The following is a 23520-nucleotide window of genomic DNA, read 5'->3' as shown; positions in this document are numbered from 1 at the left end:
TCTACCCTCTTTACAGAAACTGGTTTAAAAACCCCCAAAATGTATTTTTACACTTTGTGGTTGAAAATAGTATGTGGTATAAAAACAAGTTTTGAAAAACTCTGTGATTTTATTCAGCCACCAATGTGTATAGCCTCATCTATGGCTTCCTCTGGAATTCTAGGTGAAATCCACATTCCAGTCATCACCTTCGTATCTCACTAAAGTCCAAGTTACTAGTGAGATTACCTCATTTCATCTCCTTATGGTATGCCATGAAAGCTACGTCCCACTTCATTAGTAAAAATATCAGCTGAGGTAGATAGACTGTTCATGCTGCCAAACAAATTAATTTGCAACTTGCCTTTCCAGAACAGCACAAAAGCAAACCTTGATGTCTTCAGAACAAAATATATGGTAACCTCCTTCAGCATAGGCTTCCCACTCCATCACCAACAGAATAATCTTTCATCTACTAAATAAAGCCCAGCTGTTAGTGACAAGACTGACAATAATCACACACATTTCTTATCACGTGGGCATAATTCAGGGAGGTACGCTACCATCAGAAACTGGAAGCTATTTCTCTAAACAAATCTGTTGAATGCCAGTGATGATAATTACTAGTGATTATTCAGTGATTATTAATGCGCTATAGATTTAGATATTCCAAATAGGGACAGCCTAGCAGTTTTTCACATGGGTTCATATTCAGTCTAAATTTTTAATTTTTAGCCTCTAACAATAACTCTCGGTAAGGAATAAGCTAGTATTCAGTAGCTGAAATCTGTACTGCCTAAGCTTCATACAGCTTTAGACTTAAGGCATGCAGTATTTCAACTCGAAAATAAATTGAACTCTAGGACACAGGGAGGAAGTGTTGCCTAAAGCCTGTTAAAATAAAGGATGTCAGACAAAAGATGAAATCATCTTCCTGGTAGAAGAGATTGAGACTAGGTAAAAGGAAAAAGGGAAATTTCTATAATTCCTTTTTACCCTGGAAGCTATGTTGCATGAGATTTGTTGGAAGAAATCAGATCTTTTGTGAGACCAGATGGCACAGCTGGAAAAAGATGACAAGCTTTCAAGCACACAGAACATTCATTAACTGATAACACATGTAGGAAACTCACAGCTAACTACAGAATCCTGCATGTGCGGATAAACAGTTCTCAAACATTTTTGAAAAAGACTGCTTAATCCTCACTTCTATAGTCCTCTTTTTTGGGGGCAAAGGCACTCATTTAAATCTTACAAATCAAGTTGCCAGTACTGAAAGAAATAAGCATTTACTGGGAACCTGAAATGGTAGTTCATATGAACTGTTTGAAAACTGATTTTTTTTCTTGTAGGTTTTGTTGCTGTTGTTGTTGCACTTTTTTCATCTGGAACAAAGAGCTGATCTTACTGTGTGACCAGATCAGGATTTGTGTCAATGAAAGGAAGAGAAGAGGAATGCATGAGGAGGAGAACTGCAGTTTTAGATCAGTATTAGGCCTCAAGAGCATAGCAACGAATCCAAGGAGAGCATCCTCTGTGCCCCTCTTTTTACTGATCAAGCAGATTAGCTTTTCAGGTGTGAGAGAAAATTTTGAATATTTAAATACTGGGGTTGAAGAGTTGTTTCAATTTCTTACAAATGGCATTTTGCAAACTTGTGTGATGCTTAAATTAATGAGATTTTCTATAGCTAATACAATTTAAGAAGTTGTACTGGCCTGTGTAGCAGCTGGCTGAGCCTGGCTCTGTGTAACATGGGACTTCTTAGCTGAGGATGCTCTCCACATCCTCCTCTGAGCCATGGACCAATCCAGTGATACAGGGGGAAGGAACAACTAAATCACTACTCTCCAGTTAATTGCTTCCCTGTAGGCTCCTTTGTTTCCCATTATGGAACAGAACAGCTTTGCTCTGCAGAAACCTCAGGTGATGGCTCCATATTGTGTGCCAGTGCATGGGATGACTCCTACAAAGTAAATTAATTGATACCACCTCAGCTCTCCCAAGGATTTTACGGTATAGGGATGCAGGTTTAAGTATTACTACTGCTCCCTAGGAGGTAAGAATCCTTTTCGTTACTATTAGCTGCTAATGCTACTGCTGTGGTTTGACTGACTCAGGGAGAGACTGGGAGCAGAAGGCAGTCAGTGTGGTTCTCCTCACCTCACACCCCACAGCTCCCAGTGAGAGGGATGTGTAATTATAAGCCAAGGCTAATCTGAAGACAAGCCCACTGACCTTTGTAGGCTGGGCTGTCTGTACACAGACCTGTTATAGGCAGGTAGTGTGTATATATTCCAGGTAATTATATGGTCTCACAGGGTTAATGCAGATACCTGTGAGAGTACCAATCCTCATGACATTCTGCTGATGCAAGCCAGTCTTGTTATCCCATATTATAGGACTGTGGCATGGAAAGATCAGGTAGCCAGCACAGGGTCATCCAGTCAGTATCTACTGAATGAATCCACAGGCAGTGGAACTAGTTACTCAAGATCCAGACTAGTTTTATAACTTCTGTTTTGTTCTTCCTGTTCATCTATGTCTTTGCGTGTGGCTGCATCGCAAGTGCTCTATTTTCCGTGATTGGTTACCTTGCACCCTGGCTCAAGAGGGCATAAAATCTTGTGATCACACATGCCATGACATTGAATTTCCTGTAAGAATATTTTGAAATGTTTCTACAAGAAAATTTTGAAACCTAAATCTGCAGCCCTGATTTGCACTTGGTAGAGGAAACATCAGACACACCATTCTTAAACTTCACTTAATGCATCTGCAATGTATTTTAATTCAAAACTGTCTAATCCAAAAGGTTTTATTTTAATGACTACAAATATATGCCTTTCTGCTGAGTAATTGGTGCTTCAGTGGGAAATAGGAAGCCCACAAATAAATACTTGGCTTCTCAGAATGACCCATTGTGGCTCACAGCCATCTGTGTTTACAGTAAGAGATCACCCACATCCATTAGTCTATAGGCAGTATCAAAACCCAAAGCTTTTATTTTTTTTCTCTTTCACTCTCCATCTATTGCAGTCTCAGGGAGTCTCCAGAATCTGCATGGATTTTTTTTTCTTTTTTGTTTTTGAGGTCTAAGCAATCTAGCAGTTCTCTGAGCTAGTGTTTCAAAAATGCCTTTGCATTATTGGTAGTTGAAAAGATTATTAGATTATTGATGTCAGCAGTAAGGGAGTATTTCTTAGCTCCCTCAAACCCTTCATGGTCCTCTAGCAGTGGCTGCATATTCAGATAACCAGTGCATACTAAATAAACAGTCAAAATGTAAATAAGAACAAGCCAAATGCATAGATTTCCCCAATGTGTGTGTGTGTGGAGTGTTGGGGGTACCTCAGTCTGGCATTTGGGAACTCTCCATTTCTCCATGTTAGCTGACTTCAGACTGTCAGCTGTCTTTCTGACCCACGCTGGAGCCAGGAATAGCCACAAAACTTATTTTGCAACCCAGTTATGTTTCTGCTAGACTACATATATGTTTGTGACTGTGATTATGCAAAAAGACTTAAACCCCAACATTTCCCATAAACGTCATTGGCAAAGGATGGAATTCAGATCAAATTAGGACTTGATACTTTTTACAAGATGCTATTAAATAGCACAGTTACATTTCAGGTAGCAAACAGGAACACATTTGTGGAACACATAAATCACAGCTGTTCTTACCACTTTATGATCTCCAGGACAACAAAACCCTCATGTGTGTATCTGTTGAAAAAATACATGGGGCCTGCACCTAGTAAAGGTAAACTAGCCCAACATGGAAGGAAGTTGTATGGTTGTTACAAAGACGAAGACACCCCAGCATATCCTTGCACTATAGAACTGAAGGCAGCTTGCAGCTTCTGAAGCAGTCTTGGGGTTGTCCTGCACCCCTAGTCACGGCATAACCACTCCCACTGCCAGAAGGGCAAGAATGTGAATCACTGATGCCATGGAAGAAGCCAAGGCATTTGGTGCTGAGGAGCCTGAATGAAACACAGCTCTGGGACAAGTGTTTGGAAATGCATGCGTTCACTGGGCCTTCCCATCTTATCTGGTTCATGCACCCACATCATGAGAATGGAATCAGCGCTTCACGTGCTGGAGCTGAAAAGGCCAAACCTGGTTTAGTCGCATGATGCTGAAGTGTTTCTCTGTGTGAGCACACTGAAGATGTATTGATTTTTTAAAATCCAAAAGTAAAATCAGGGCTTCCAAAAGTGAGAAATGAGACTGGAAGAGCTCATACAAAACTGGAAAATATTCTCAATTTGACCTTCTTAAAACTTTTGAGAGCAGAAAGTGAAATTGTTTCTTCTATTAATGGATATTATGTTCTTCAATAAAAAATATTTTTAAAGCATTTTTAGCCAACCAATATAGAAGCTAGAAACAGGTAAAATATTATCTATTCACTAGTTACATGCTGCTGCATCTGAAAAACAAATGTGATCTGTCCTCATAGAAAATGTCCTTGTTCAATTAAAACAGTTTTGTATGGAAACTGTAAATACTATGAAAATTCTGAGCTGCCTCTTGAATGCTATGAGCCTTAATTTTCTTACAAAGGATTTGTTCACTGCATAACTGATAGAAATACTAAATCCCCCTGTCCCCCAAAGGATCTGATATGGACCCCCAAAGGATTTCCACTTGGACAAGGACATAGTTGTGAGTTTTTTCGTCATAATACCCATGTGCCACAGTCCATCTGTTTCTTAGGTAAAAGCTTCTCTTTATGTCTTTCTGCAAATCAAATGCAGAGCATTCAGAAAGTATTTTCTTCATAGCTTGTATATAGTCTAACAATCCCTGACTATATGCTCTTCAACATGTTTGGTATTTCGCTTGTGCACAACAGAAATTTTCTTCTGATTATAGCTGGCCAGTAAAGGAAATTATTTCTTGGGAAGTATTTACCCTTTATTTGATGTTTTAGCACCTCCTGGACTTGGGCCACACAGTGCTGAGGCTATTGATCACACCAGAATTAACTGAATGCACACCCTTAATACACTGATTTCCCCATCAGGGTCTGCCTGTGGCCTACAGGCAACATAAATCTAAAACAAGTATTTTGACAAAGATCATGGCTGCAGGAGATCTTTCCACAGGATGTATCAACAAATTTCTCTAGGAAGCCCAAAATGAGCTACCAAAAGACTATACATTCACCAGATGTTTTTCTGCATAATACTCCATGTATCCAGTCAACCTCAGATCCCTTTTTGAAGTAGTTTTCTTAGTTTCTCAGTTCTTTCAAATGGTCTGCCAAATCACTGGCCATGTGAGCTGCTACAAAGGACTATGTAAAGGCTTTGGTACAGAACTTTCAACTCTAGTGGAGAAACATTTGAAAACTGCTGCAAACCAACCTGGTGTGAAAGCGTGTTAGTTCGGGTACAGCATCATACTAACATGTCTACTGGGCTTTTGATTAAGAGCCAGATCAGATACAATCACCATAAAGTGTGGACAAGGCAAGTTTGGGTTTATCTATAACTGTCCATGCTCTAAATCTGTTTATTAAACTTTAAGTGATAAAGTAAATAAAAATATGTTAAAGAAATTTGTTAACCAATTCTTGCATTTTAGGACTTCTTAAGTAACAGGTGGCTTGAATGAACTAATTAAATCAATACTGTTGAAATTCTAAAGTGAACTCCAGAAACAGAGTATTTGAAACCTACTTGCACTTAATGTATTAACGAATACTGTTCACTCTAATAAATTTTAGTAGGAGAGTACAACATCTCACATTACTCTTAACACATGTCATTCTCTGCATTGGCTAGTGTGGAATTTTGGAGACAGAAGAGTTATATTCAGGCTTCAAGAGCTCAGGCCAAATGCCATGATGTACTGAACAAGGCGTATGTCCCCAGATGAGACATCTTAATGTTTTCTCAGAGAAATGCACACATTTAGCTGCAGAGCACAGAGGCAGTCCCTACCCAACCTGCAGCAAAATCTCGTCACTGAACAGCGGGACCCAAACCTGCCATTACAGGAGGAGCTTCTGAACATGGTGGCTACGTGACAAGAGGAAGGAAACACACACATGTCTGTTCTGCAGGTCTTTGTTTTTTTAGAAAAAATACCTTTAATGTGGCTATTACATCAACTAAAAGAAGTTAAAATGCAAGTAAATAAATAAATAAATAAATAAATAAATAAATAAAAATATGTATTTTCCTACAGTGAGAAGGGAAGGCCCTTGGATATAATTCAGTGATTATAAATTGCTGCCCTATCATTAAGTAATAGAATCCTCACTCAGATATACCATTCCTGTTTCCTTGTGTGAACAAACATTGTTATGTATATGTGACATTTCAGGTTTTGTTTTGTGGTTGGGTTTTTTTTTGGTGGGGAGGAGGAATGGGTTGCATTTAGGCATTTTCATTCCCTGATGACTTGGACATATAACAACCATCTGTTCAGATGGTTCAATCCAGAACATGTTGTTTTCAGAGCAATGAAAGAATTACAAAATGAATAGACAAAAAATCTAACATATTTTCTGGGAAGCATAACTTTGAAAACTTTTGTTAGTAGGGCAAAGAAATTTTCTGTAAGGTGGAGTTAGACCTTTTTCCTTTGCTTTTTCTGGTACAAGCAGAACAGTATATGAAGAAAAAGCACAAGGAAAGGATTCACTACATAAATAATATGTTGAAGATGCTGTTAGCTCTAGTTACTAGAGGATTTACAGGTAAACTGCTCCATTACTTGAAGCTAATAAAAGAACCACATGACAACTGTTAATAGGACCAAAGGCTTCAAAGGGAAAAAAGAGCCAATTAAAAATCAACCCTATTAAATGGCAGGAATGCACCAACATCCTTAAGGGTTTATTTAACAAGACATTCTACAAGAAGAGGTGATCAGTCCTTCCCAATATACCACAGAAGCATCAAGCATCCTGTTAGTATCAGGGGGGGTGGGGGTGTGTGATGGCACATGAATGTATTTTATTTTCTAAACAAATATTATAACTTCATGTGGCTTTTCGTATCTTAAAAAAACCTGAGGGTTTGATAAGAAGAATTGCAGAGGTCATTTCTGACTTTTGTGACTTTGGAATTCTCTGAAACATGCGCTTTCACAACAGGATCGGAGAAGGAACATCAAAATGCTTCCACTGAAAATAAATGAGATGAAATGTAATGATAAACAGGAAGAAGCTTAGAGATAAGGCTGGGATAAGTGCAGAGAATATCTTGCTGAAATAGCAGCAAACCCCTTGGCAGTAAAGGAGAGGAGAGAAGGAAAGAAAACTGAAAAGAAACGAGACATAATATACCAGGATAAATAAACGTACCATCTGCTGTAAGACAGAAAAGTATTAATCATCTGGCCTGATGGAAGGAGTAATAGCTGGGGCCCCTTAAGCACCTGCCAGAAGATGCTCTTGGTTGAATGAATGAGCAAAGAAGGGTATGAACGGAAAAAAAAAACAAAGGGAATTTTTCCATGGAATAGAATGAAATGGAATGGAATGGAACGTCAGAGAGTAGGGTGGGATGGGATAGGATGGGATGGGATATGCATGTTAGGAAGAGAGAATACAGATCAATAAAGATACCACGAGAAAGAGGAGTTTAGGTGATGGAATGCCTACCTGTACTTCCAAATGTAATGAACTATCCATTGGGTCTTTGGCTTTGCTGTCTAAAATCATGGGAAACTTCATTACTTTTAAAATTCCTGAGAGATAATAAATGCTGTTGTGTTTTGCTGTTAGGTTTTTTTGTTTTCTTTTTTTGTTGTTTTTGTTTACTGTTGTTCTTTACTCTGCATGGCTTACTGATTTCCTGATGCTATTGAGTCTGACCCAATACTCTGATGTTTTGCTTCAAGGTCTGTATTTATGTGGTATATTAGGTGTTCTCTGTTAAGGCATGTGTATAACGCAGTGTAAGCAACCTGCTCTGACCTTGAGCCTGGCTGTACTTTCAGCAGTAGGTGGATCAGGTGACCTCCTGAGGTCACTTCAAACCTGAAGGATTCTGTGACTTACCTTATTACACTGCGGTGAAAAGTTGGGCGCTGGCTGTGGATACATCCAATTTAAACTGTGTCAGCCTAAGAATAGCTTGACTCCCCCTGGAGCAGGAAAGATGTGGTATGTAAGTGTTGGGGGGTATGCCTGCTTCTAGGGCTAAAAAAATGAACTAGTTGTTCTGAGTGACACCTTTTAGAGTTCTCCCTTAAGAAGGTGATAAAGGCGCACAGAAAAGAATCCAAATATATCCCATAAATTAGAGGTGGCACCTGCAGAAGTGTTGCTGGAAACTAGTATGCAAATAACATCTGCGTAGATACATTGGTAAAAGCACTAGAGGCTTACTGAAAGCTAGATGCATTAATTGCATTATGCTTTCACCGAGGATCACTTATACAACCTGTCTTAGGTACTCAGAAACCAGTCACATGGCAACTGAGGTAAACCACCTCACCTTGTCCAAAGTTCATTATTGTCCTTCCCCTGACTTTGGGAAAGAGGCAGGGCTTACCTGAGAAGAGGAAGCTTTTTTAATGGATATTATCCATGGTCCCGTTTATGCTGAAAAGTCTGGTAACTGCCTAATCATGCCTCTTCTAGTCTTGGGCACGTGAACTACCAGTTCTGTATGTCTTTTCACCACTACAGTATTTGCTACATGCTAGTATGGTGAGTGAAGGTAAATATGGATGGCTGACTGAAAGAAATGGTGGCTCTACTTCAAGGTGGTTACAGCTTTTAAGTATGGAAACATGATCTGGGAGTTTGAAACCACTGCAGCTCTCTAAAAGTGCCTAACAGAAGGTGAAAGTCTAAGTATTTAAACAAAAATATTGCACTTCACTTTCCAAATAAAGTTCTTGAGAGGTCTGACAAACACGATTTAGATGAAGCAGCTTATTGAGGGTAGAAAACATTCACTCCTAACTGTGATAGCTCAGTACTTTAAGCTTTATTTGATGTCCATATCTGTAGCCTTTGCAGTACATCAATATTCTATGCCATAATACTGCCTCCATGCATGCCAAGACGTGTCTTGGAGAGGCTGCTTTCTTTTGTATCTTACATAAAAAGTGTACGTTGGTGTGCTTGGTTCAGCTACATATGCCCTTTTGTTGGGGCCTGAGGCCAGAGAACATATTTTGAGGACACTGATTCTCCTTTTTTTAGTGACTTTAACTGTTGCATTTGTGTGGGTAGGTGGGCTGCTCTGTGGCTTGCAAACCTTTCCTCATAGCTGCATGTGGGAAAACAGGAGCTGGGACTGAGAGTTAATATTCCTTTTAGAGAATAAGGTAACATCTGAGATGACATGTTACAGGGCTGGGCAGTGGCAAAGGACCACAAGTGCACGTATGTGTGTGCACGCATGCAGGAATGGGACAGCCGACGAGAAAAAGATCTTATAATCAATCTTGGCCTTCTCATACAACTACATGTATGCATCAATGTACTCTCATGTGTTTTAACTCTAAAGGGGTTACTACTGTTGCTATAGTAATCTCTGAAATAATGTTTGTGAGCCACAGACCAGCTCAGCTTGTGGGAAGAAACAATATTTTGATACTGGTCAAGAAGAGGTGTTGCTTCATCTTAATTGGCAAAATTAGTGTTGGCTAAAAAAATTAATTGCCTGGAGGTTACAGTATGGCTGTTATAACCTATATGGAAATACACCCTCATCAGGTTTTCTCTCTTGGCTGTACACCTTGTTTTTGCTGTAGGTTTTTTGTGAATTAGTACCTCTGCTAAGTTACTGTAATTTTTTTTCTTAGCTGTCTTCTAACTAGCGAAGCTGCAAGAAATTTCAGTCTCTTTGTCTTGAAATATATTCCTCAGACATGGTGATTCTTCCTCAGGAAATCTTTCACAGTGCATTTATGTGGGCAGATTCACATGCAGTTTGTGCTGCTCAGAGTACTCATTGTTCTAATAGGTAGTTTATGAAACGGTACTTCTGGAACTAGTTGGGACTTGGTTTCTGTCTTGCTCACTTGCCTTACCTCCCATCAGGGAATCTGTTAATTGTTTAATGATTGTTATCTACAGTTCTGTTTGGGTGAGTCTGAGACAGTATAACCCTACTGAAAAGTAGCTGCAGGAGTGCTAAGGCAACTTGCTAGGCTTCCTTTACAGTGGGCCTGTTCTCAAGGAGTGTTTTCTAGTCCTCAGGGAAACTGAATCAGTAACAAGTGTTTATACTGAAGTTGATTTTATTCCTCTATATTATCTGATCATGAGGGGCAGTATAGGACTTTTCATCCTTGTCAATCTGTATTTGATTACAGAAGCTCAAATTAAAAATTGTTTCTTTTTCCTCATGGTCCCATGCATTCTTACAGTGAAGCAAATTCCAAGTGAGTAGCAGCTATACTGCAAAAGGAAACACTAGCAGAGCTATCAAATATCCAGGTAGTGTTAACATAACAAGTAATGGCTTTGCAGACAGGGGGTGGGGGTGGGGGGGAAGGGAAATGTAGACAGGCCATTCCTGGGTGGGAATTCTACATAGCTATGCCAGCCAGAGGGGAATGGACTCTCAAGGTCTTGCCTCCTCTGTCAGATATCAGAAAAAAAAAAAAAAAGGGGAAAAAATATCATCCTTTCAACACATCCACTGGAATGCTCTCTGGAAGATTAGTAATCGGCTCATAATCTTCCTAATTCTTACTGCAAAGATACCTGCATTCAAATGGATAGGAACTAGAGCTGCATGGGAACAGCAGCATGCTCCTCTTCTCACAGGATTAAGACCTATAGATTCTTGTCCATGTTCCTTCAGAATCTGTGTTTTCTGTCTTGTTTGGGTTTTTAGACAAATGGAAAATGGTAAGAGGAAGAGGAATTTGCAAATCTTTAATGCTTACATTTCAAGGGAGAGGGGGAAGAATGATTAAACTGATTAAAGAAAATCGGGGCAAGAGGTAGGGTGGGGTGGCTTTGAGATGCCTTTTTGACTATTATTATAATGGCTTAAATGGGAGCATGCCCTGTGGCAGCCTGTCAAAGACCATGCAAAACTCAGTGATGGCTCTGCTATTCACAGGGCTTTTATTCAGACTTCAGCAGCAATTTTCAAGCCTTAGCTACTTGGGTCAGGAATGGTATGATGTACTTATCTCTACCATCATTATTTTAGCATGTATCTTTTTTCTAACCAGAGAAAGGTCAGTGATTGTTATATGCTTAAATCTGCCCAAAAGAATATAAATGAGCTAAAGAACTTGGTGGGGAGGAAAGATTATAAAACAATATAAACGAAATCTATCAAGAGCTAATCATGACAAAGTGGTGTTGCGCTAGACCTTGGTCTTGAATTTGCTAAATATATTAACTGAACCTCTGACTCATGCAGTTATGTCTCCTACTGATTAGAGTAAGTACTTGTGACTACAAACTCTGCACATTGGTGTGATTTCCTCAGCATAACTCTAAAAGCGCTGGTGCTATACTCCATTAACAGTTTCTGCAAGAACATACGGGATCAGGCTAATTTTTTATTCTTTCCAGCTAGAACTGGCAGTGTGGAACTGCCTAGATGTGTGGCTGCTACAGAATGGTGTAATTTGCTCTCATCTTTTAGGACTATATTTCTAGAACTTGGAAACTTTATGGGTTAGCTATCCTACTCATACAGTATGTGCCTTATAGTATTCTGTTACAGAATAACACTGGTTAAAACTTCTTGAAATGCAGTTAGTCTGCTGCTCTAAGCAAAAGAACATCTCAAATGGATTGCCTTTGGACCTGAAAAACAGAAAGGGAGTCATGTCTTCAACAGAGCATGATAACTTGTGTAATCCTCGTGAGCAGTATAAAATTCTGATGTAGTGGTAATGTCAGTTTCAGGTGGAGCTGTGTGGGCAGATGTGACTGTGCTGTGAGTCAAATACAAAGCATGTATGTGCCTGTCTACTGCATTTGCCCTACTGGTGTGTTTCACGTGCTTCAGATCAGTCCCAGAGAAGCATATTAGTATCACTGGACTATCTTCCAACAAGTTGTTGGTGAAGAAACATACTCAAGTGCAATGGGAGTATGGAAGAACCGTGTGTCTGTGATGCCTTAACTGATAAGAGTGCAATATTGCAGGACAGATGAAGATGTTAAAGTTAGTTTCCCCTCCCCCTTTTACTTAGCTTGGCAGGGTAAAAATAGCAGATCAAATACAGCAGTACAGTCTGTGTAAGACTAATAGGGACACACTGAAGTTCCTAGCCTACACTGAGAGGCTGTACTTCTGCCTCTTCTGAGACTGAAGGACCTTTCTTTCTCACATCTAGACTGCAATCCCGAATCCTGCGAAAAAGCTCTTAGTCTGTATTTGCCTCCTGGTTAGCTGAATCTGTTCAGGTCTTTCTTTCATCCCTCTGGTTCTAATCAAAGCTAGTATATCAAAACTACGTGTATTTTTTAAGAGAGCCTGTGGATGGACAAGTAACCTGTAGGAAGTGGAGATGGGCACTATGCCCCCTACTTTTTAGCGGAACTTGACCTCAGCTGGCAGGATAGGAAGGAGTGGAAATCGGTGATTTTTAGCAAAAAGCATGATGATACTGTGAACTAACAGGAGGATGAGGCACGATGGTGGAACCTAACAGTACTCAGAGCTGGCTGCTTTGCGAACTTTCTCCCCGAGCAGTCGTCAGCGCGCTGGTGCAGCAGCACCGCAGGGCGCTGAAGGGCTGGCTGGAGGTGCCAGGTTTCTCCCGGACTTCGTGTAGCGAGTGCCCGGAGCGGGCCGACAGCAGCGGGCGCGGCGTGTCCCCGCGCAGGGCAGCCGCCGAGCCCCCGGACGAGCTCCGCGGCGGGCGCAGGGCACAGCCAGCGCCCCCGGGCCCTGCGGCAGCCGGCGGGTCAGCGAGCAGGCTGGGAGCATAGCGCACCGCCTCGGCAGCACCGATCCGGGCGCTCGGGTGCCGGGGGGGCCGCAGGGACGCTAAGGGACCGCAGCAGTGCCTGAGGGAAGCTGCGCTGCGCTCGGGCCGGCGCGGCGGGCGGCGGCGGGCGGCCGGACGCGGGGCGGCAGGACGCGGGGCGGCAGGAAGGAGCGCGGCCGCACTGAGGAAGGAGGCCTCTGCGGGAGTTCGGGACGATGCTCCGCTCGCCCCGCAGGCCGAACCGGCCGGCCTCACCTTCCGGCCGACCCGGGGGGCTGGGGGAGCGCCAGGGGCACCCCTCCCCGCCCCGGCCCCGGGTCGGTGGTGTGGGCCGGCTGGCAGGCGCTAAGCGCCAAGGGGCTGCCGGGGTGCCGCGCGAGCGACAGGGCGCGACCGGCGGGGCGGGGCCCGCTATGCAAACGAGGGGGCGCGGCCAGCGGAGCGGTGGGGCGGCCGGGGCGGGGAGGAGGTGGCGAGCGCGGCCCCGCACGGACGAGGCGGGAGGCGCCGGGGCCGGGCCGGGTCGGGTCGGGCCGGGCCGAGCGGAGGCGGCCGGGAAGTGCGGGGGGCGGGGACCGTCGCCGGGCGGTAGGGAGCGGGACGGGGCGCGGCGGCAGCAGCAGTCATCCCGGCGCACAAGGCAACGGAGCGGGAACATGGCGAGCGTAGGAAACGGCACGGAGGAGAGCGGCGGCGGCGAGGAGGTAACCGGTGGACAGCCGGCGGGAGGGCTCCGGGCGGGCGGGCAGCGGTCGGTCATGCCCTGCCGGCGCGGCGGCGGGGGGACGTGCGGGCGGGGACCCTGCTCCGCCGGCATCCCCATCGCCACCTGCCGCCGCGCCGGGGCCGGGCGGGCGGGCAGCCCCCTCCCCGCGGGTCAGGCCCGGCCGCCGGTGGGGCGAGGGGCCGCCGGGACTTGGGGAAAGTTTTCCCGGCGACTTGGGGTGGCGGGCAGCCCCTTTCCAGCCCCCCGCTGTGATTTTTCTCCCCTCATCCGCCTCGTCCTCTTCCCATTTTTTCTTATACCCCAGCTCCGCGTCAGCGCCGCGCTGCTCCGTGCGAGTTCGCCGCGCCGCCTCTCCGGTGCGCGTTCCTGCCCGGCGGCGGGCGGCGCATCTCCCGCGCAGGGCAGCGGCAGCGCAGGGGCAGCGCAGCGCAGGTGTGCGGGCAGCACCGCTGCCTGCTGCGCGGGTGGTTCGGCGCGGCTGCGGCCGCGGGATTCGCTGCGTGCCCCGGGCCGGTCGGCCGGCAGGCGTTACTGCCGGGGTGGCCGGGGGGGCTGCGGCGCCTCGTCGTGGGCGCAGTGTGCGCCGTCCTGCCGCGGGAGGGCTGGGCAGTCCGTGTGCCCGGGAAGTGGAATCGGGCAGAGCCGCACTTGATGTAAGGTGCGTTATAGGCTGGAGTTCGTAATTTCGCTGTTGCTTTGTTAAAGGTCTCTTAAACAGCCCAAGCACGAATTCCTTAAAGTGATGACCTGAACTTTTACGTTTCCTTTGTATCCTGTTGGTACTGAAAGACGCGGTGGCAGAACTCGTTGACAGCACCCCTGGGAAGGCTGGTGTTAGTAAAGGGTCTCCTAGACTAGCTTTGGAGAAAGGTACTACTGCAAAACTGGAGGCAGTTTTAACTGGATGGTGCTTTTGAACACAGTAGATTGCAGTCCTGGCGTGCACATGTGGGAATATTGACTTGATTTCTGGCTGTGTAATCTAAAATGAATGAATTTAGCTTTGTGTACATTCAGCAGCTTCTTCAAAAGATTTGTAAGGCACGCCTGCAGCCAAACTTTGCTGAAGGCTTATGAATCATATGGTTACATCATAGTTGGGTTTTTGTTTTTTGTTGTTTTGTTTTCTTTTTTTAAACCATGTTGGGATGATTTTTGAAAACAGGGATGTAGTAAGTGCCCCGTTTCTGAAGTAAGGCAGTGTTTTATACAACAGGGCAACAGACAAATACACGTGTGGGACTTGGTATGAGGTGTAGTTCATTTGAGTCCTCATGTTTTGTATTTGGCAGTTGCAGAAGATGTTTCTGGAAGAGATGATAAAAACCATCTTGTTCTTTTTCATGGTTGGAAGGTTGGGTTATATTGAGAAGTTTTATTTCAGAGCGTGCTATAGAAATTGCTGCTTCCTGAGGTTATGGTGTGGAGGCATAAGGGGAAGAGGATGTGAAATGCTTGAATTTTGCTGTATACTGAAGTGAATCAGTGCAAAATCATAGTGTGATCTCTGCAGAGCTGAGTTTTTTTGTTCAGATATAAAGAGTAGTACCAGTGAGGACAAGGTACTAAGAAGCTTGCTGTTTTCAGGAAGCAAGTAGTTGGAATTCACAGTTGTTACAACAGGTATTTAGCAACTTACAGCCCAGCTGCCCTGTGTGAACAATATGGAAGAATATTCTTCACTGATTTTGCTATAGAGTGTCAGTGCTTTGTTAGAAAAAAAGAAGCTGCCATGCAAACAATTTGAAAGGTAGGCATAAAAGTACCTGAAAAAGGCTTAATTTAAGCAACAGACTGCAAAAAGTGCAAAGCTTTCTCCAATGAGCTCGAAAGACTTTGTGATCCTTGCAGAGACCTGTGCTTGATTTGCTGGAGTCTCAAACGGACCAGAATTATTAATGGAATGAGTGCTTGGATTTTTCCTGGTGAGATCCCAGAATTCAGGAGGGGAGGGTGAACAGTGGCTTGATATTGGGGTGAGTCACTGCTTCTGTAACAGAAGTCTAGACCACTGTAAGCTGGGTTTGCCTATGGGTTTACCACATCTGTTTACTCAAGCTGGATTTCAGCACTTCATGCATGAGGTAGTCGGTTTTAAGTGTTTTAGGTGGGGTTTTTGTAAGTGTTAGCGGCGGTTATGGTGTTGGGGAACTGAAGCTGGGGAATGTTACTGTTAGCTTTGCTCTTAAAGAGCTGTGTGCATCTAAATAATGTTTACATGAAGTATGCCAGATGGGAACTCTGCTTCCTGATTTTAAAAGTGTACATGCTTAGTACTATAAGAACATAGCTTTCAGCACATAATTTTGCTTTGCAGGGACTTGTGAATACTCATCCCTGAAGCTTTGAAGGACATGCTAAGCTAAACCTTGAAGTTGTTTCCTGCTTAACAGGATATTGACCAGGAAGAACCCTGCTTCCAAAGTCCAAGGTTAAGGTAGCAGGTAGCTGGCCCCTGCTGTAGTCTCTGATGAGTAAAATTTCTGGTTTTCCTTATACTTCTTTCAGCTCAAGGAAGTGTCAGATAGTTTGTTTGTTTATATTTAATTTTTTTACTGATTTATGCCTCATTGTCCTCCAGCTTGGCTTTCCAGTGGGCATGGTGAGGAAGTGGTGTGAAGTGTAAATAAATCTTTGGGTTTTTCCCCTCAGCTAATACAGTGTAGTAGTCCAGTGTTTAGGCATGGTGTTTTGTTCTTTCTTTTTAAAAAAAAAAAACAACAACAAAACCAAACACCAACAGGAGTTGGAAACCTAAGCCTAAGAGGCTCTATTATTGAGATGGTGTTAGGGGTATGCTCATCTGGGAAAACAAGTGGTTATTAAACTTGGGATTTTCCTGAGCAGTGTTGCTTCCTGGGTGTTAGTGTGTGTGGTCATCCTCTACTAGGAAGCAGTTTCCTAGGTGCTATGTGATCAGAGTGAAAGTGGCCATCTGTGGTGTGTCCAGTTGTGAACTCACAATGTGAGGTGCCATTGGCACTTAAACCACTATATGACACTGAATTGACCTGCTAAAAGTACTCGTATTAGTAGGAACAGGTTGCAAATCTAGGACAGATATGCTTAACTTTAATGGCAAAGGAGCACTTCCAGCAATTGCAGAGTCTTCAAGCAAAACTTTAAGCCCCCACTCCCTGCTGCCCTCCCCCCCACCCCAGTCTAAAGATTACTTAAAATAGTGGGCCAGATCTGCTTCACATTAAGTTCACTCTGTGCTGCCCTGGTTTTTCAAAGTCTTAAAGCCAGCTTAATTGGTTACTTGGGGATTCCCTATCCATTAAAAAAAAACCAGCAAACCCAACCTTGGCTTTTGTGCATGCGAGTGTTTTGGCCAGACAAAGGATCATGGTAAAGAAGTATCTAGATGCTAAAAAAAAATGCCTTGTTTGGCCGCACTGAGCCAGACTAAGGATTATACACAGATCTGAAAGTGATTTGGTGCCCTTGCTGTGGTTGACTTCAAGGCTTGTATTAAGGACAGCTTGGCCAATTCAGCTAATCTGTGCCTCAGCTCTAAAGTAACATTAAGGAAAATTTAGGTAATGAAGACCCGATAATGTGTGCCGTATTCTCTTGAACTGCCCAAGTGGGGACAAACACTGTACAGGCTGGCTTTATCAGCCTGGACAGTTTATCTCCAGAACTAATTCCAAAATGATACCAGCACTGTCTTTAACTCAAAAGCTGTTTAGTACTGGTTAGTACTCCAAGTACTCAAGCTTTTCATCCACTGCTGCAACAGCTGCTGCACTTGTAATCAAAGAACTTGCTGCTGGTATGCTTCTTCCCACCAGTAGTTTAATATAATAATGTACTTTAGAATAAATTACAGAAGTGTGCAGCACTGGCTGTTCTTGCTCTCTTGTTTAGGAGGATTCTTCACCAGTTTTGATTGGTAATTCCAGCCTGGAAGAAGAGTTTCAGTGGTGAGAAATGGTGGTAGCTGTACTGCCCTGGAGACTTTGGGAAGCTGGAAACAGGCCACTATGATGCATTTTTCACCTGAAAAAGTGAAGAATATGTGGGAATACTGAGTTGGGAAAGGGTAGTAAGGGCAATTCCTGTCATGAAGGATGATTGTTTTAAAACATCCTAATCTAATTTGTTTGGTTTTGTCTCTCTAGAGAAGTAGATCTTGCCCAACTGGAGAATGTAATATTTGAACTTTTATTGGCTTATTCCGAAGGCTTGTGCTTTGGCATTTAGCTCACCTGTGTTTCCTGTTCCTGTTTTGGCCCCATCCTACTGTCAAGGTACATCTGCCTCTAAGATGATGGGCATGCTATTCCAGCAGCACAGATGAGAAAAGGACCATGGGAAAACTGAGCGTGACTACTAATTTCTTCTTTATTAAATAACACTTTGTTGCTGTTTCTGCTTCTGAGGGTCTTTATTTTGAATAAAACTTTGTTTTAGCCATGGGTGTACTTGTTGAGGTATTATTTTTCCATGCAACCACCTATTCAAGGTAAGATGTGTATTCTCAATTTTATATTACCTTATTTTCTGAGATACCTAATTTTTATTGTTCACTTTTTTCTATTTCTTATTTGCCTTTCTGGAGCTTGCTTCATACATCTGTTTGAGCCCCTTGGTTGTCTGTGACCAAATTTGAAAGCCAGGTAGACTGAGAAAAGAAAATGTGGCTTAAGTCTTTGTTGGTTTCCTGGAAGGGAAAAGGAAGTATATGTAACTGTTCCAATTAAACTTTCTTATTATTTCATTACAATGATGAAACTAATTCACTTTAGTTAGTTAGTGTGCCGTTCCTCCTCACACTAAGGGATAAAAGGTACAGGGGATATGGAGAAAGGTGGAGTTACTGTGGAAAGCACCAGATGCCTCCTAGGGAGGCAGGGCTGACCAATAAACTTGTGAATTTGTCTGTTATGATTTGCTTTTACTTCTCTTTTCGATGTTTGGTTTTTTTTTTTGTGGGGTTGTGTGAGGTGGTGATATTTATTTTGTATATAGATGGAAAAAAAGTAGAACAAAAACTAAGAGTAATTTCTTTTTGTTTTTTCCTTAAGGCTTTGTTTTTTCTTTGCATATGGAGAAGCTTCTATTCTGTTGTGGAAAGCAGCATCTAATATCTTTTGCGAAGTCTTTGCACTGAGCGGTGGAATTTACCGTCCTTATGGTTATAGCTGTCTTGGTAACTGTAGCTGAAAGCTTGCCATACACTATATGGAAAGACAACTCTATTTCATGTGTAAACTTAAAGGGGTATAGATTCTTCTTGTAGTTACGGTAGATCTGTGTGAGAATTACGACTTAGTGGAAGCATGTTTAGTTCTGCAAATGTATATTCTTCCCTTGTTGATATCTTGGTGCCAGTGTGTTTGCAACAAAATTCTAGACCTGATAAGCTTGTTGGAACTGCTGGAGGTCAATGACTTGTCTTGGGTAAGGGTTCCTGTTCTCACGGCAAAGAAGTTGCATGTTGAAAGAGAAAAGGAACACAATTGCTTCTTGGCAGACCATGGGTTATATAGCAGCATAGCCCAGGATGACTCAACGTATGAGTAGGTGATAAGCATGCATAGTCTTATGCCTCCTGTTTTGTTAAGTAAGTCTCCTATAGCTTACCTAACCAAAAGGACTTGCAATGACAAGGGAAATTTCAAATAAGTAATAGGGCTTTCTCTTCTTGCGTGGCACCAGCAGACAAGGTGGAGGTAAGATCATAGTTGCTGGGGGCAGGCTGGCAGGAGTACAGCCTGATAGACCACATTGATCTGATGGGCAGTGGTTTTCACACATGCTGTTTCCTCTGGATTAATAGAAACAATATTATACTTGTAGGAGCAGACATGGTGGATCACTGCTCTCATTTTGAAAAGAGAGCAAAATCGTGCAACTGAAGACCTGAGAATTGGCTTTCAGAGGTGGATCTCTGCTGCTGTTGACGTGTGTTCTGATTAGAGCCTGGGCATGTCCAAGACCTTTGTGCCATAGGTGGTCAGAAATGTGAGAATTTGTGTGTGAGTGCTAAAAACTTCTTCTGCTTTTCTAAGTTCTCTGAGGCTCAAAAAAATGTTTCAGGTGAGTCAGTAGCAAATAAATATCATGGACCTGTGTACTTATTCCCAAACAGCAGGTGCTAAAAGTAAGATTTTCTTATCAAGCCGGTGAAAACCTGCCTGTCATCTTATTCTGTCTAGAGTAAGGAAGCAATGCTGCTACCACATAGTAACGCAGGATAGTCAATACCTCAGATCTTGTTAGCAGTGATACTTTTTGTTATGATGCAGTGAGTGTGTCATGTCTTTATTCCACTTCTCATGCATTTACTGTGCAATAGATTAGTAAATAAACTTTGCAAGCTAGTGTTCGGGTGTGCAGCATTGCTTTGATTTCTTCTTGTCTCCAGGAGTCAGCATCGCGCGCACTCTTGCTATCCAGAAATCCTTTTGTTGGAGGATGTACAATGACAGTCTGTCATAAAAACAGAGGGTCTGGAAGAACCCTGTTTCTGAAGACAGTAATTTCTGTGTTTGGCACCAGTTGGCCGTACTGGTTATTCTAGGAAGCGTGGTGTATAGAGCTGAGTAGTAATACTTGGCTGTACCTAGTAGTAGGTGGCCAGAAGAAAGAAGAAATATTCCCATTAGCTTTAGTTGAGGAAAGTGTGATTGTAAAGGTAGAATATGTCACACTGTCCTTTATTTTGACCAAGAAATTATGGACTAGGAAGATGTTTTATCTGGGTTCTCTACCTTAGCACTGTTGATAACGCAATGCAGTGGGGCAGCTAGCTAAACTTGTTCTCTGTGTTTTTTGTGGTGTGTGGGTTATTATTTTTTTTTCTCCTTTTCTGCAAACTTAGGAAGCTTCCAGGGCTGGAACAAATTACTTTTTTTCATTTAATACTTTCTTTTTTTTAAAGAAGTATGAATAGTAATTCACTGTTAAACGGCTACTCTAATGTCCTGAGGCAAAACCTGAGCTTGCTGTTGAAAATACGGCAGACATACAGAATTACCAGTTGTGGCTTTATTAAAGAGTCCTTTTTTTTTTATTTTTTTTTTAAGGTGAAGCAAATTTGTGCAGATCTTTAGGGATTTTATAGCTTACCTGGCTAGCTGCTGCTGAAGAAACATGTCAAAAACTGAAATATTACACATTCTGTACAAAACTTTCCCACTTGAATTTGAGGAAATAATTTTTCATGGGAACAGTTACAAATAATGACTGAAAAGAGTCATAGTATGTGATGTGAAGCTTCAGTGCTTCTTTACTTATTTTTTAATAAACTGTAGCATAACTGAACGCTTTGTGATATACAATTTGTTAGGGCCTTCCCGGCAAGGAAAATGTTTTGAAAAGGAATCCTATTAACTGCATTGAGGGGGAGCTGGAGTGAGTGTGTTTGATCCATTTTTATCTAAATACTAGATTATTATATCCTTAAATCTTTATCATATGTTAGTCATGTTGATTATAATGTTCTTTGTCAAGGGAAATGTGAAAAGCATGGCAACTAAACATTGGAGACAAAGCAGTTTAGATAAATTTAAGTGTGTGACTTGGACCCAAAGAAGAACTTTAAGGTAAGACTCAGTGGCTTAAACGTAGTATTAAGGAGTATCTAAATCTGTGCCTTGTCCAGATGGAGAAATCTTAGCATGAAAAACACGCGCAGCTCTGGAAAATCCAGTTAAATGTATCTCCCTGTGTACTGCTACTTGACACCACTGAAGTAGCTGGCTCTGTTAAGCTGCGTTCTACTGAGCTTAAGAAAAGTCTCTTTAAAACCTTGAGAAAGAGAGATTCAGCAGCAGCTGAGTGTCTGTGTCTTTTAATGTAATTTGGATTAAAGAGCTATATATGGCTATAGCTCCCTCTATCAGTGGAAAATATGTGGTAGCTCATGGCCAGTCACTTCTGGAAGATGCAATGGTTAGTCTGGCAAAGAGCTGCGACTTCAGCTAAATGTGAACTATGTAAATTCAAGTCATGCTGAGTAGAAGGGATCACACAAGTTGTGTGGTTAAGTTTCAGAGTGAACGTATTTCTCAGTAAGTGAACACCAAAGGACTGTTAAGGCCCAAGTGAAATAAATTATGGTGGGCTGTTTGCAAGTCCATTTTGCTTGTTTGAATGGTGGGATTTTGATCTTTCATTTGAGTTAACTGATATGTTTGGAGTGGAATTGTAAAGTAAATGAAAGTTGTCCCGGCTTTTTTGTGAACTGGAAACAGAAGCACAGTCTTATGCCAGTGTCACAAATCAGGTCCCAACGGACCTCCTGCAAGTCATGCTCTATATTTATTCTCTTGTTCTGCAGTTCAGAGTTCTACCATGGAGGACTCCTTGTAACTGCTTTCTGAATTGGCACTTGTGATTTTGTACACTGGAGTAGTTGAAAAGTGAGCTTGCAGATTTAAGTAGTGATGTGCCTGAGTGAAGAGAAGGGATATTCTTGCCTCTAAGGGAAAGTAGGCAAGTAGTTACTGGAGAGCTTTTATAGCTCTGTGTCCATGGTGCCTTGCTTTTGGGATTTCATGCTGAATCAACTAAGTTGTTCAGCTTACAGGTGTGTCATCAAAGTTAACTGCACTGGCACAACTGAAGGAGTAGGGGAAGAAAAGTGTGGGGACAAGGACTAGAGACTGGGTGGTAGGAAGGTGCTTGTATGCTTTCTCTGAATGGTTTTAAGAGTTGCAAGTGTGGGATGTAGTTTATGGTACTTTTAAACTAGTTTCTCTGCAAAAAGCAGTCTCCCTTGGCTAATGGGATTTGAGCAGTTGCCTTTAATTCTGTCAGTGAGTGCATGTCCTTGTGGTGCAGCAGAGAAGGGAACTCTCCTGACATCCCTCAAAGACCTCACTTTTCCAGTGTTGTTAACATTTTGGGTTCGTTTGAGTTGTGATTTTTATTTTTTGTTAAACCCACATAACTTCCCTGGTGTGTGTTGCTTTTTGTTTGTGGAAATCCTCTGCTGTTACAAGGACAGGTGGAGTGCGAGAAGGGGCAGCTGAAGTTAAAATTTTTGATGGCAGCCCAGGATACAGGGCTTGGTTTCTTAGTTGTCTCTGAAGCGTGTTCCTCTTGTCCTTGACTGAAGCTAAACACAGAAGTTTTGTTTGGTCTTTTGTGTTTATTTTAGCTTTGGTCAGTGTTAGGGGTAGTAGAGCATGTGGTTTTACACTGGGAAGGTAAACTTTGTATGAGTTTTGTATCTGTGTAGATCATACCTTACAGTAGCAGTTGGTTTCTTTGGATGACATAGGTGAGTTCTGGAAACTACTAAACTTACATTTTAATAGTTGTAGAAAGTGGTCTAAATTGTATCTTTCTTACATAGAAATCTTACCCTTTGGTCAGTGTTTTTTGCACAGTCTGAAGAAGTAATTAAGAAATCATGTGAGATTTCAGAAAACTTTGCAACAGCCACCACAAATTAGAAAACTTTCTAGTATATGATGACTGTGGGCTATAGTGAAAATGGATATGGATACCAGGAACGGGCAGAGATCACTTGTGACATAAATAGTTCCCTGGCAGCCTAGAATAGTTGTCTGGCTGATACTTCTCTTTTCATAGTTTAAAAGAAGTACTCTACGCCTTGTGTGACGAGTTTGGCTTTTCTGTTTTTGTGTCTGTGGGTGCTGACGGGAGGAAGTGGTGTGCAGAGGTTCTGTGCTTTAGATTGGACCCTGTGGTCATGTGGGCTTTCCTTTTGCGCAGCGTGAGTCATGACAGCCAGTTCACGGGACACTTGCTGCAGTGTGGGCTTGTTGTAAAGGAAGCAATGCTCTGGTTGCCTGTGAGTACACAATGCAAAGTGCCAAAAGAGGGCTATAACCTTTCGGGAAGAGGAGGAGGGAGTGTGTGTGCCTGAGCAGTTTCCTAGAGGCATTGACATTCTGTAACCTTGCATTTGGGGTAAAGTGACCCTTTGGGCAGAAGTGACAAAT

General features: G+C 42.6%; 1 protein-coding gene across 5 annotated transcripts in view; it reads left to right on the top strand.

Moving 5' to 3' along the window:
* The first annotated feature begins 6147 nt into the window (after nt 1-6147).
* The window catches only part of TTC39B (tetratricopeptide repeat domain 39B), an 82857-nt gene continuing 65484 nt past the window's right edge, over nt 6148-23520 (top strand). The window contains exon 1 of one of the 5 annotated variants that reach the window (XR_013924837.1): nt 6148-13571. Coding sequence is in view for 2 of the 5 variants with exons in the window: in XM_080371860.1 (XP_080227986.1) it covers nt 23268-23369 (102 nt within the window). In the remaining 3 variants the exon portion in view is untranslated. Of the gene's footprint in view, nt 13572-14574; nt 23370-23520 lie in introns of those variants that run through there. The other 4 variants (XM_080371859.1, XM_080371863.1, XM_080371860.1 and 1 more) reach the window with 4 other exon arrangements.

The sequence above is a fragment of the Falco punctatus genome, assembly GCF_963210335.1.
Source record: "Falco punctatus genome assembly, chromosome: Z".
In the NCBI taxonomy this organism is placed as follows: Eukaryota; Metazoa; Chordata; class Aves; order Falconiformes; family Falconidae; genus Falco; species Falco punctatus.
Note: the sequence above shows the minus strand (reverse complement) of the source record. Positions and strands in the feature narration are given on the sequence as shown.